This window comes from Corythoichthys intestinalis, chromosome 11 (genome assembly GCF_030265065.1).
Source record: "Corythoichthys intestinalis isolate RoL2023-P3 chromosome 11, ASM3026506v1, whole genome shotgun sequence".
Classification (NCBI taxonomy): domain Eukaryota; kingdom Metazoa; phylum Chordata; class Actinopteri; order Syngnathiformes; family Syngnathidae; genus Corythoichthys; species Corythoichthys intestinalis.
In genome coordinates this window covers 52,273,374-52,288,285 of record NC_080405.1, presented here as the reverse complement: position 1 = coordinate 52,288,285, position 14,912 = coordinate 52,273,374, and the positions used below count along the sequence as shown (strand labels likewise).

General features: G+C 36.7%; 1 protein-coding gene across 1 annotated transcript in view; it reads left to right on the top strand.

Moving 5' to 3' along the window:
- The first annotated feature begins 2,113 nt into the window (after positions 1 to 2,113).
- fgfrl1a (fibroblast growth factor receptor like 1a) overlaps positions 2,114 to 14,912 on the top strand; it is a 109,683-nt gene continuing 96,884 nt past the window's right edge. The window contains exons 1-2 of the mRNA XM_057850399.1: positions 2,114 to 2,362; positions 12,136 to 12,224. Coding sequence (XP_057706382.1) covers positions 12,143 to 12,224 — 82 coding nt within the window. The 5' untranslated portion in view covers positions 2,114 to 2,362; positions 12,136 to 12,142. The remainder of the gene's footprint in view (positions 2,363 to 12,135; positions 12,225 to 14,912) is intronic.

The following is a 14,912-nucleotide window of genomic DNA, read 5'->3' as shown; positions in this document are numbered from 1 at the left end:
TGTTGAATAAGTTGTAAAAGAAATGATGAAAACGTGGCGAAGCTGGCGATTTCTTTGGAGACAATAAGAATTGTCAGCTTAATTTATAAAGACTGGCGAACGATGGTCGGAGGAGGACCGTGGAGATGTATTGTTGAGCCATTTCACGGATGCCCACCCCACGCTCATATTTTTCTGTCATTTGCATCTTCATTTCGAAGGTAAGCATCAACTTTTTCCTTGTTTCACCACCTGTACCAACCTTTTCTGAAACCTGTGTTGATTTGTCACACAAGAAAATCCGCCGTGCATTCGTCTGCGGTGCTGCCATTGTCGTCGTATTTCGAGCATGTCGTCGGATGTAGAAACAAATGGCGAGTCAAATTATACGTCGGATGTCGAAAAATTCGTGTGGCGAAGCGATCGTATGTAGAGGTACCACTGTATATATATTTATTTTTTAAATGACGTTACAGACAAAATGTCTTACACTCATCCAGAGTCTTTAGTTTTGGCTTAAAGTAGGGCTATCAAATTTATCGCGTTAACGGCGCTAATTACTTCTTTTTTAGTTAATTGCGTTAAAATATTCAACGCAATTAATGCATGCGCTGCACGACCCACTCATGCATTGTCGCATTCAATCTATATTGGTGCCGATTTACCTATATATAGAGCTAAAAGGCAACGTAAAATTAGTAGAGTGAATTTTGGCAGTCTTAAGGCCTTTTTTTAATTGGCTACAGCCTTATAATCCCTTTCTTAATTAGAAATATCGTGGGAAAGCAATGTGGGGAAGAAAGGTAGTAGTTGATCTTTTTCTTTACACCCTATGTTATTTCCCAATGCAGAGAAGATATATCAATTGGTGCCACTACGTACAGTCATGGTTGCACTTCCCATCATGCATTTGGGCAGAACAGTTAAATGGCTACAGTATCATTTACTGAAAGCTCAACAAATACACTGGATGGTAATATTTAGTCACAATATACAAAGTCACATTTATCCTTTAAGAATTACAAGTCTTTCTATCCGTGGATCCCTCTCACAGAAAGAATGTTAATGTAAATGCCATCTTGAGGATTTATTGTCATAATAAACAAATACAGTACTTATGTACTGTATGTTGAATGTATATATTCGTCCGAGTTTTATTCATTTATTTCTTAATGCGTTGCCAAAATGTTTATGATCGGGAAAAATTATCGGGAATAATTGGAATTGAATCGGGAGCAAAAAAAAAGCAATCGGATCGGGAAATATCGGGATCGGCAGATACTCAAACTAAAACGATCGGGATCGGATCACGAGCAAAAAAACATGATCGGAACAACCCTAATTAATAGTGTTATTATTATAAAATATATTATATTATATTATTATTTTATTTACTTTTGTTCCGTGAAGAATCCAAAAAGGATTTTTTGATTGTGGCTTTCTGAAAAACAATAAATGTTTACATTTAGGCACTCATGCAATCGGCACACTTTTTCTGTCACAAACTGACCCCGGCCCCTCATCAGAGAAGGGAAAAGTTATGTGGCCCTCACAGGAAAAAGTTTGGGGACCCCTGCCTTATTTTAAGGAAAATTTCCCGTTAATTTAAAAAATGTATATATGTAGTTACGCTTAACGGCCAACAGGTGGAGCCATTCCCTTGCCAATTTTGTTCTGTAGACGGCAGGCAAAATTGTACATTTGAATTAATCGATGCTTTGTCAAATAATACACTTAATATATACCTTTAATTTTATATTAAGCTGAGTTAGTACTTAACTCATTTACTACTAATGACGGTGATGGACGTCCAATCCATTCCAACTGGGATGAAGCAAATTAACATTAGTTTATTCACCTTCTCCAAGTTGAAATGGACTGGACGTCCATCGCCGTCATTGGCAGCGAATGAGTAAATATTCGCATTTCGTCGTTTTATACGACACACGTTTTTTCGCCATTGACTGTAACCAACGCGCTCCCAAATTTGTCTCCCGACGCGCCCGCTCCCTGATTGGCCAGAGTGCTGATTGGCCTCGCCTCTGATTGGCCGAAAGTTCAGAGTGGGGGCGGGCTCAATCTGTCCAGAGCAGCACTTTGTTTTCTGCCTGCGGCTCAAAGTTTGAGGACGCCGAGTCAAGCTTCACCCCGGGCGCTTTTTACAATAATCCGTCCCCTTCCACCTTGCATTTTTCCACTTACTATAACAGTATTTTATTATATTTCTACTACCAAACTAGTCGCTCCACCTAATATTTGTCGTGTTTTCATGCAAGAGGCGCATCAAACTGCTGGATTAAACCGTTGACGTAATTATTCAATCATTTTCTGGGGGAGGATGATCTAATTTAATCTGCTGGTTGGTGGAAATATTTTACTCCAAGTAAGTTATTGGCATGATGTCATACATTTTTGCACGTGTTACGTCTTGATATTTGTGTACATGTGTAAAAACTCCTTTGCATGTGATTTTTAAACTAGTGGCCCGTAGAGGTGGGAACGTCTGGGTAGTACTTCAATTTGCGATACAAGGCTCACGATAACGATTAACCTACAACAGGGCGATACACAGGTCACGAAATAAATCTATGATACAACTATTAAGGAAAAAAAAGCTATTTCGTAAACAGGAAAAATAATGTGTGACAATCTGTCAAATAATTCATTTAAACTTGGAGAACTGCCTTTGCTCACATTTGAGTGCTATACAAATAAATTCGCCTTGCCTTTGAAATGGATTCATAACGATAAATCGGTCTGGATCAATCAGTTAAGTAACAATTCAATCAAATCCTGCGCTCTATTTACCCGATGCACAATATCAAATTGATGCTAATTTCACTTAAACAATGGTAGCCTCATACTGTACTTATTTATGCCAGTTCTGGAGTCTATATTCGCATTTTTATTTGAAAAAAAAAATCTTTTCATCTTTATCTTGTATCCATAAAAAACCAAATGTACTAAATTTTGTGGTTAAGGCAATGACAAAGACTATTCCATTCTATTCTGAACGGAAAAGATCAACATCGGCATTTTCTAGGTGTGTCATTTTGTTCAATTTTTCAGTGATGTAATTGTCAAAAACGTCAAAATTGCTTTGTAATTTTATGTTGCTGTAGTTAAAAACCCAATTTACTGTTTTAGTACAGTTTTAACTCGATCGGAGGCCTTTGAATCAAGTCAAAAGCCATACATTGGCAGTGTTTTTAATCTTACTTAAAAAAAGTAATTAATTACAGTTACAAATTACTTCTCCCAAAAAGTAATTGCGTTAGTAACTCAGTTACCTGAATGTAAAAGTAATTAGTTACTTGACAAAGTAACTGATGATAATTTTCATGTTTTTTTTTTCTTAAAAAAAAACGGAAAAAAAAAAAAAAAAAACTGGTCACACAATATGAAGTTTAAATGGTTTTTGGGACAACAGGGGTATTGCGGATATTGCGATAACTAGATAATAATAATTAGGGTTGTTCCGATCATGTTTTTTTGCTCCCGATCCGATTGCTTTTTTTGCTCCCGATTCAATTCCAATCATTCCCGATAATTTTTCCCGGTCATATACATTTTGGCAATGCTTTAAGATAAAAACGAATAAAACTCGGACGAATATATACTTTCAACATACAGTACATAAGTGCTGTATTTGTTTATTATGACAATAAATCCTCAAGATGGCATTTACATTATTAACATTCTTTCTGTGAGAGGGATCCACGGATAGAAAGACTTGTGACTATGTATATTGTGACTAAATATTGCCACCTAGTGTATTTGTTGAGCTTTCAGTAAATGATACTGCAGCCATGCCCCAATGCATGATGGGAAGTGGAACCATGATGGGAAGTGGACCCATGACTGTGTGTAGTGCAACCCATTGATATAAATTCTCTGCGTTGGGCAATAAAATAAGGTGTTAAGAAAAAGATCAAATGCTACCTTGCTTCCCCACATTGTTTCCCATGATATTTCTAATCGTAGGGAGAGGGATTGTTAGGCTTTAGCCTATTAAAAAACGGCTCCAAAGGCTGCCAAAATTCACTTAATCATTTTACGCTGCCTTCTATCTCTCTAAATGGGTAAAACGGTGCTATTACAGATTGAGCGTTTCATTGAGCGTGCCATTCGGGGGCCCTAAGCAAAATAATGCCAAGGGGCCCATATTTTTGGCCCACCATTTCGGCACAGTGTACTGTGAAACCCAAACATTCAATCCAACCCATCGTCCATATTTTGTATATTAATCAGATTTAGTTGCACTGCATACTTCAAACTTCTCACCCCAAATGATTGTCAGTACTTACATTAGATGGCGCCAAACCATTTTCCAAAAGAGGAAAAGAAAGAAGTTAATGAAGAACTTTTATTTTTTAAGCTTGTAATCAAGTATCAAAACTCACAAAAGTCAAATAAAGCAAACTGTAGTAAACGGATGTTTGCACAGATAAACGGCCATGCACGCCACATTATTCACGATGCTCAATTAACAACGTATAAAATGAGGTTGCCAGATTGGGGGCCCCTTAGTGGTCAGGGGCCCTAAGCAGCAGCATAGTCTGCGTATAGGCTGGGCCGGCCTTGATCGTCGGGAGAGGGATTGTAAGGCTTTAGCCATTTAAAATAAGCCTCCGAAGGCTGCCAAAATTCACTCTACCTATTATACGCAGCCTTTTATCTCTCTATAGGTAAAATGGCGACATTACAGATTGAGTGGGACAATGCGTGAGTGGGTCGTGCACCGCATGCATTAATTGCAACGTGATACATTTAAAAAAACTTATTACCGCCGTTATTGGGATAAATTTGATTACCCTATTTTAGGCCTAAACTAAAGACTTTGGATGAGTATAACATATTATGTCTGTAACTTTAAATACATTTAGAAAACGGTTTAATTTAAAAAAAAATAATAATAAAAAAAGGCATGGCCGATATTTTTTTGCCAATTCCGATACTTTGAAAATGACGTGATCGGGACATCTCTAATAATAATAATAACTAGATATTAACCTTTGCAATGTGTGGAAGTCATTTAATGTTGTGAATCAATCGTTAAAGTTGTTAAAATTGCCCCCGTTATTGCATTAGTTCCCTCCCGTCTATTTTCGACATGTGTAAGTTTTAAAACTTTCATCTTTTAAAGATAGATTTAAGTCACGTTTTGCTGATTTAGGAGCATTTTAAATAAAAAGTGACCTAGGTTCGCCAGGAAGGTTCTCTACAACAGAGCCTTCATGAGAAGTCTACTGCTTTAAGATGGCGGCTGTTTACTCACGCATCTAGTTCTTTATTATATATGTTGCTAATGCAGCCGTGTCTGTCATTTGCATCTAGTTCTGTATATATGTGATATCTACCGAAGCATCATGTGGGCGTAGTTTGTAGGCTATCGGCTACAGTCAGGTATTATTGGAGCCACCTAGCATAGTAGCATCGCGTTTGCAACGGCGTCACACTCCCTTACCTCCTCCCGACTCCTGCTCTGCTCTCTCGTCTCGGTGAGTCAGTATTTTTCCAGACTTTTTTGCGGCAATCAAACAACATTGAATGCATAGTGACGCACGTCTTTTCTGCCTCAGTAACGGTAACGGCGTTGCCAAGATGAGAAAAGTAATTAATTAGATTACTCACTACTGAAGAAAATAACGCCGTTATATTCTAACGCCGTTATTAACAACACTGTACATTGTTATTCTCAGAACAATAAAGTTAGAACATTAAATATATTTTTTTTGGTAGTGTATTCAATTAAGAGTAGGTTAAACATGATTTCTGAAACATTGTTTTGTTTTTATACTATATGTTCAACCCAGAATTTAAGCTGTAATTTTGCTGCGATTTCTTCATCGTATCTGGTTTTTAACTGGAAAGATAATGTTTGCCCATAATAACTTGATGCTACTGTCAATTTGACATGACTTGCTGGCAGGTGCGGATTCACCCTGGTGGCATAGAGGGGCAACTGCCACCCCAGTTGGCACCAGTGTTGTTAATAACGGCGTTAGAGTATAACGGCGTTACTAACTGCTAGTGCTGCAACGATGAAGCGATTAACTCGAGTATTCGATTACTAAAAAAAACATTCGAATTACATTTTACTGCTTCGAGTATTCGTTTAGTTAAAGTGGCGTTGTAATGGTTTGTTTTGAAAGTGTTTGCATTTAGTTTTATTGATTTGGGTGGATACACTGCCCTCTACTCTGCCTCATTCCAATTGGCTGAATCCAGCTGCCCCCTGTTAAGACCAACATAAGCTAAGTTTTTGTTTGAGCTAATGTTTTTTAATGCATTCATGATTTAGTTTATAGGTATATTTAGCCATGTTATTGTGGGAATATGTGTCTGAGCCATTTGATAGTAGCATTGTAAAAAAAAAAAAAAAAAAGTTAGCATTTTGTAGCATTTAAGCTAGCGGAATTTTGCTATGTAACTTACCTAATTGTTCTTTTGTTGTACATAAATCCTCATTTATTTATTTTTTATACCGTTTGAGGCCCAGCTCAGGTATTTTAATTTTTTTATGTACCTCATCCTATTACTCGATTATTCGAACTTACTAGTTTATCGATTAATCGACTACTAAAATAATCGATAGCTGCAGCCCTACTAACTGCGTTGTTTTTTTCAGTAGTGAGTAATCTAAATAATTACTTTTCTCATCTTTGCAACACCGTTACCGTTATTGAGGATCTAAAGGCGTGCGTTACTTTGCGTTACTATGTTGGTTGAATGACGCGAGAAAAGTCTGCGAGACACAGAGAGAGAAGCGCGGGAGTGAGAAAAAGGGAGTTGTGACGCCGTTGCAAACACAATGCTAGGCTAGGTGGCTCCAATAATACCTGACTGTAGCCGACGGCCTACAAACTACACCCACACAACGCTAGATATCACATGTATATGAACTAGATGCGAAATGATAAACTTGCCGGCGTTGGTAAACAGCCGCCATCTTAAAGCAGTAGACTTCTCAGAAAGGCTCTGTTCTGTGGTAGAGAACCTTCCGAGCAAACCTAAGTAACTTTTTATCTAAAATACTCCTACTAAATCGGCAAAAGCTTGACTTGAATCTATTCTTAAATGATGAAACACATTTCGAAAGTAGACTGAAGGGAACTAATGCAATAATGTGAGAAATTTTAACAACTTTAAGGGTTGATTCACAACATATAATGACTTTCAAACATGGCAAAGGTTACTATGTTTTTTCTTTTATTTTTAGGGCCCGAGCACTAAGCGTGCGAAGGCCCTATTGTAATGCAAAGGATTATATATATATTTTTTTTTCAGGGCAAATGAAAACGGCCAAATTGGAGGCCTGAACATGCACGAAAAGTAACCAAAATGTGCGCATACATGCGGCAAAATTTATATTTCGATCATTTTGCAACGTTGGAAAAAAATGCAACAAAATGGCTCAGTGGCGCACCCTTGAAATTTTAAAATTGGCCTATAACATTAGGGTTTGTCAGCGTAGAACGATGAAATTTGGGGAGTCTATACCTTGTCCAAAACTGCTCCAAAAAAGCATTGGCACCTATATTCCAAACCCAACAGGAAATCTGTTATTTTGGATCGAATGTGAAATTTTTATCGAATTACAGGGTGCACATTTGAGACCTTGTCGCCGAGGGAGTTAGTTGGATTGTCTTCAAAATTGGTGAGACTGTTCAGGAGACATATGAGATCTTAAGTTTTGAAAATGGTGCGTTTTCAGGCGCTAAAGTCGGCCATTTTTTCAGCAAAATGACAAATTCAGTAAATGACTAATAGCTCCTTGACACAACGTTCATTCTTTTTCATATCTGGCATGTATGTGCGGTATCCAACACTTAACACGAGTGCATTCAAATATTACCCATTACGCTTAGCACCCTCTAGTGGGAACAGGAAATGCCTTTTTTTACGAGACAGGCTCCTCCTCCAAGGGAAAAAAATCTATTGACCTCAAACCTGCATCAGGGGAGCCTTAAGACATGTGTTCAGGTGCCTGATGAAAAATATTGAGGTTTGGTTGAAGCAGAAGGGTCCAACAGGAAAGTGAAAATGTCAACATTTTGTCTCGCCAAAAGTTTTGAACAGTCATAACTCGGCAGATATACAACATATCTGCAGTCATACTCTGACGGGTCCTGTAGGGGTCATTTGCATCACCTACACCTACAGCGCCAACTAGTGGTGGCAGAAAGGAGTTTTGAAAAAGGCCTCTCCTATTAGGTTTTTTCAACATAGAGTAATGAAATTTGGGGAGTCGATACCTTATGCAAAACTGCTCCAAAAAGTCTCTTGCACCCATATTCCAAATCTAATAGTAAATTGGGTATTTTGGATTGAATGTGAAATTTTTATCGATTTATAGTACCGTTTATGTTTGGAGGCCTGAACATACATGAAAACTGACCAAATTTTTCATGTACATGCAGCTTTGCGTAAATTTCTATAATGTTGCGACATTACAAAAAACTGTAACAAAATGGCTCAGTGGCGCCCCCTTGAATTGAGGCGAGTTTCGAGCAAGTTAGTTTCTCATGAGATTACGAGAAGGGAAAATCTGCCACAACCCTGACATGCGTGCCGTCCGAGTTTGGGTGACATCCGAATTGTGCCAAACTGTGAGGGTCCGTTCAGTCCTGCTTGCAGGCCTAGTTTTTTATTTTTTATTTTTTTGGGGGAAAAAAACAAAAAACATGAAAGGTAACACCACTTACTTTGCCAAGTAACTAATTACTCTCACATTCAGGTAACTGAGTTACTAACTCGATTGCTTTTTGGGAGAAGTAATTTGTAACTGTAATTAATTACTTTTTTAAAGTAAGATTAACAACACTGGTCATAAAGATGCAGTCTGCAGAATGAAAAGTGACTAAAGCGGAGATTTTATTCGTTGCCCAACACAATTTGCCTGCAGCTATTGCTGATCACTTCTGAGAATTAGCAAAAGAAATGTTCCCTGACTCAAAGATTGCATTGTTGAGTTTATTTTATCAATTGGCCTTTTTAATTGGACACACTAACAAACTAACTTCAAGTCAAACTGAATTGCGAGCTCAAATGCAGCCATCAAAAGACATGTTAGAAATTGCCAAAAGTGCTACATACAATTATAACAAAAGTCACTGTTAAATTTTAGTAATCATGATGTCGCTGAAGATAATGATTCTTCTTTGATTGCACCTGGTTATATGTGACAATATTACCAATAAATTCATATTATTTTAAAAATCTATTTTGATTTTTGTTTCATATTGCACGCTATTTAAAACGTTGTAATAATAGTCATCAATTCGTAAGGGCATACTGTAAGTCACTATTTGTAAGACTGCCAACAGCCTCGGGTTGACAGGTATGAGTACAGGCCTCTTTAATATTTTCAAGTGGGAGAACTTGCACAATTAGTGGTTGACTAAATACTTATTTGCCCCACTGTAAGTTCTTGCCCCTCTCTCGCCACAACATAAATGTTTTTTTTTTTTTAGATCCGCCTCTGCTTGCTGGGCAAAAAAAGTTGGAAGTAAGGGAAGAGGAAGGTCAGAGGGCATGTAATCTGTGGAGCTTTTAAGAACAAATCAGAGGAGTTTCAGCAAAGACTGCTAAATAAACCTGTCAAAACTCAAAAGAGATGTCCAATGATTACGTTTATTGCCCGTGACAGGATTTATGATGTCCACCTGTGCCAAACATTTGGCTGTGATATGGATTTTTACAGACTCCTTTAAAAGACTACATCGAAAAAACTGCAGGAAATGGGTTTATTAGGGTTCATTAATGTATTTAGTGGAAAATGTGACACATCGGTCATAAATCATAAATCAAAATGTCAATACAAGGACATCTTTTGAGAGAGACCGTGATAATGCAATCAATTGCTTATGGTAAGAAAGGGAGATTTTTGTAGTTTAATGCTTAAAGTCACATTGTCATGAATTCAAACTTTATGCTTCATATTTTCCATATGCTCTCAATGACAGTTTTGAAATGCGAACGTTCATTCACTCCCACCGTCGCAGTTCAAATGGATTGGACGCAGTGTTGTTTTTGGCAGCCCTTTTAATTTTCGGTCTTAGTCTTTTGGTCAAAAATACTTAATAGTCATAATTTAGTCAGTTCCAAAATGTGTTTGTCTTTTAGTTTTCATTGACAAATACACAAACTGTTTTTGTCTGTAAAATTCAAAAGTTTTGGTCCCCAAATAAATACATAAGGGATTCCAACGATTTTGAATGACAGACGGGCATACTAGTATATTGTAGCGTCTCCAAGGATAACTTTGGGATGATAATTAACACTCAGGAGCAAAACAATACATTATTTTCATTAATTGTATCTTCCTGGACGCCACAAACTTTATGTATAAAAAAGTTATGGAGAGTTTAAGAGGACTTTCGCCACGCTAAAGTTCATGCTAATTAGGGCTGCAGCTATCGAATATTTTAATAATCGAGTATTCTACTGCAAATTCTATCGATTAATCGAATAATCGGATGAAACATTTTTTTTTAGGGAAAGAGCAATTATAATTATACATGAGAAAACAAGACATTTGGCCAATATTGAACCATTTTTAGACAATGAATGTCTTTATTTTAGATGTACATTGTTGAAAACAGCCAACAATTGTATCTCAGATATGACTAGATAAAAGAACCAAAAAATTGACTTCTTCCACTCAAAAAACTTAAGATTTTATTTTTAAAAATTCTTATTTCTTACCGCTTGATGACACACATCACTTAAAAGTTGGGTGTTTTTCCCCACGTTTCTATTGAATTTCCATTTGTAAAAAGCTTTTTTTTAAGTTATAGTGAAGTTTTAAATGAGTCTAAATTGTAAGTCCTAATTGGATTTTGAGTTTTTGCAGTGTTCAAAACAAATAATACCTGGTGTATTAAAACACATTACGCACCAGTGCTAGTTGGTGTTTTAGCCATCAATGACTACTGAGCTAAAATTGACAGTTAGCTTTGTTATGTTTTTATTTTACACCCTCATTACTCTACAGCACTCTGTTTTTACAGATTAAATAAAGCCTGTACGATGGACACGTTAGCCACACATTGACAGTAGTCATAATTAATAGAAACCTAGCCCTCCGCAGGGCTAACGTTACGTTAGCAAGGTACAGTAACGTTAATCTTATTTATTAGTGCAACGTTAACTTAATTTCAGCGCGTTTTGCCGCATTGAAAGTAGTCCGGGCAGAATGTCATGCTTACATCTGGCAAAATTAAACGATTCCTCGAGGCGGAGAAAATTCCTCGATCAATTTTTTAAATCGAGTTATTTGAATGACCGTATTTTTCCCACTATAAGGCGCACCTAAAAGCCGACAGTGCGCCTCATAATCCGGTGCGCCTTATACATGATTCAATATTGAGCCGCAACATTTTTTTTTGTGACAGATTTATACAAATTTGCAAACAAAAAGGGGCTTACAAAATCGCACCATTATAATAAGAAAACCACAAATAACATTCTCCATCATAATATACAGTGGGGCAAATAAGTATTTAGTCAACCACCAATTATGCAAGTTCTCCCACTTGAAAATAATAGGCCTGTAATTGTCAACATGGGTAAACCTCAACCATGAGTGACAGAATGTGGGAAAAAAAACAGAAAATCACATTGTTTGATTTTTAAAGAATTTATTTGCAACTCATGGTGGAAAATAAGTATTTGGCCAATACCAAAAGTTCATTTCAATATTCAATATTTCAATATCAATATTTGTTAAGAGAATTATATACCCATATAAAAAAAGAATTTTTTAGCATTTAAGCTAACTGACTTTTGCTATGTAAGTTAACCAATTGTTCTTTTGTTGTACTTAGATCCTCATTTCTTTATCTTTTTATACCGTTTGAGACTTAGCTCAGGTATTTTATTTTTTAATGTTCCTTATCCGATTAATCGACGATTCGAACTAACAAGTTCAACAATTAATCGACTACTAAAATAATCGATAGCTGCAGCCGTAACGCAAATTATGGCGCATTTTCGTCTCGTCAGACAAAAACCTGCATTCATCTAGTTTTGTTTTCGTCCCCCAAGACACATTTTTGCTTGTCGACGATATATTTTTGTTTTCGTCATTATTGACGAAAACAACAATGATTGGTTGTCTATTAGAAATAAACCAAAGCATTTTTCCAACAGGCTGAAGATGTCGAAACATCCGGCGATGACGTCTGTGTTGTTCCACCTGCTGCTGCTCGAGTCCATCCTGATATGCGGCGCTGCTAGAGGTGCGTGAATGTTGTGGTGGAAAGTGTCCCGATACTTTTGCTTTTATTGCATCCTCTTTTTCTCGCCGCAACAAAAGGAACATTCGGCCAGGCGGCGGTCAGCCACGGGGCTAAACGTAAACACGGGTTGGGGGAGCGTAGATGAGTCGATCAGATTAAGATGTTAAGGATGTTTGGCCGGCATTTCCTCCTCCTTCGTGGAAGGCAGGCAGGAATTGACGCGGGAAAGCAGGAAGGACGGCGAGAGAGAAAAAAAACAGGAGGCCTGTAGGAAAGCCCCCGTCAAAACGGCTGTCTAAGGATTGTTGTCCAATTTTGGTTTCCATGCTATTTAGTGGTGAGGCAATATGCAATATTTTGTATTCCAATAGGCAGAGGTGGGCAGAGTAGCCCAAAAAATATTACTGAAGTTTAATTAGTCAACTAAAAAAATTACTCAAGTGCAACTAAAAATTATTTGGTGGAAAGATAAATCAAATAATGAGTAACATTGTGAGTAACTGCTTATAATGTCTGATGTTTCTTTCAACAATGGTATATATTTTTCTCTGTAAAACATTATATGAGCTGGTTTTAATATATAGTACTATAAGCCAGAAAAAATACACAAAAATCATCAGTTTTAATATATAAAACTTAAGAGAAAAGAAACATCACCTGTCCAAAGAGCATAAGTGCCCTCTAGTGGAGAAAACACTTCCTAGCATGAAATTAAAACGATCATGTCTCCAGTATTCCATGATGTATTGTCAATTTTTTATTTTATTTTTTAAAAAGGAGAGAAGTTGAAATCCGCAATTTAAAGTAATATCAACTCTTATGTCAAATAGTTTAACTTTTACGGTGCTTTAAAGACGCCACATGATTGAACAGCTCGGCGTCTCAGGACATCATCAATAACAACATCAATCAATATACAAAAATAACAGTAAATAAAAAACTCCAGTCCCCATTCTGTATCAGCAGCTTTAAACTACATTCAATTAATTTAATGTTGTAAATCAACAGTTAAAGTTGTTAAAATTGCTCCCGTTATTCCATGATTTCCCTTTTGTCTACTTTCGACATGTGAAAGTTTTTAAACTATTTTAAAGATAGATTCAAGTCATATTTTACCGATTTAGGAGTATTTTAGATAAAAAGTTAATTAGGTTCGCTTGGAAGGTTCGCTACAACAGCCTTGCAGGGAAGTGTACTGCTTTAAGATGGCGGCCGTTTACTAATGCCCGCATCTAGTTTTCTGTAGATGTGCTGCTAACGCTACCGAATTAATATTGCATCTAGTCTTATATAAATGATATCTACCGTAACATTATGTGGATGTACTTTGTAGCAGCTGTTCGGCAGCAGTCAGGTATGTCGTTGTGTTTTTTTATCTCGTGGCATGAGTTGAGCATCAGCCGTCCGTAGAGCAAGAGTGCCCTCTAGTGGAGAAAAAATTCCTACCATGAAATTAAAATGATCATTTCTCTGTTTTTCCGTACTGTATTGTTGCAAAATTTAAATAAATGGATAATTAAAAAAAAACAAAAAAAAACGAGAGAAGTTGAAATCCGCCATTTCAAGTAATATCGACTCTTATGTCGAATAAATTTTTACAGTGCTTCAAAGACACCACGTAATTGAACAGATTTCCTTATGTTGGTCTTAACAGGGAGCAGCTGGATTCAGCCACGTTAGACGAGGTATGGCATATTCACTGTTGCCACTAGAGGCCAGTGTATCCTCCAAAATCAATAAAACTAAATGCTACACTTTCAAAACAAACCATTACAACTAGAGATGATGCTGATCGATCGGGTCCGATCACGTCATTTTCAAAGTATCGGAATTGGCAAAAAAATATCGGCCATGCCTTTTTTTAATATATATATATATTTTTTTTTTTTAAATTTAATCGTTCTGTAATTGTATTTAATGTTACAGACATAATATGTTACACTCATCCAGAGTCTTTAGTTTAGGTTTAAGGTAGGGTTATCAAATTTACCCCGGTAACGGCGGTAATTAATTTTTTTGAAAATGTATCACGTTAAAATATTTAACGCAATTAATGTACACGCTGCACGACCCACTCACGCATTGTCACGCTCTATCTGTAATGGCGCCGTTTTACCTATATAGAGAGATAAAACGCATCGTAAAATGAATAGAGTGAATTTTGGCAGTCTTCAGAGCCTTTTTTTAATTGGCTAAAGCCTTACAATCCCTCTCCCTACGATTAGAAATATCATGGGGAGCAATGTGGGGCAGCAAGGTAGTAATTGATCTTTTTCTTAACACCTTATGTTATTTCCCAACGCAGAGAAGATATATCAATTGGTAGCACTACGCACAGTCATGTTTGCATTTCCCATCATGCATTTGGGCATGGCTACAGTATAATTTACTGAAAGCTCAACAAATACACTAGATGGCAATATTTAGTCACGATATACAAAGCCACAAGTCTTTCTATCCGTGGATCCCTCTCACAGAAAGAATGTTAATAATGTAAATGCCATTTTGAGGATTTATTGTCATAATAAACAAATACAGTACTTATGTACTGTATGTTAAATGTATATATTCGTCCGAGTTTTATTCATTTTTTTCTTAATGCATTGCCAAAATGTATATGATCGGGTAAAATTATCGGGAATGATTGGAATTGAATCGGGAACAAAAAAAAGCAATCGGATCGGGAAA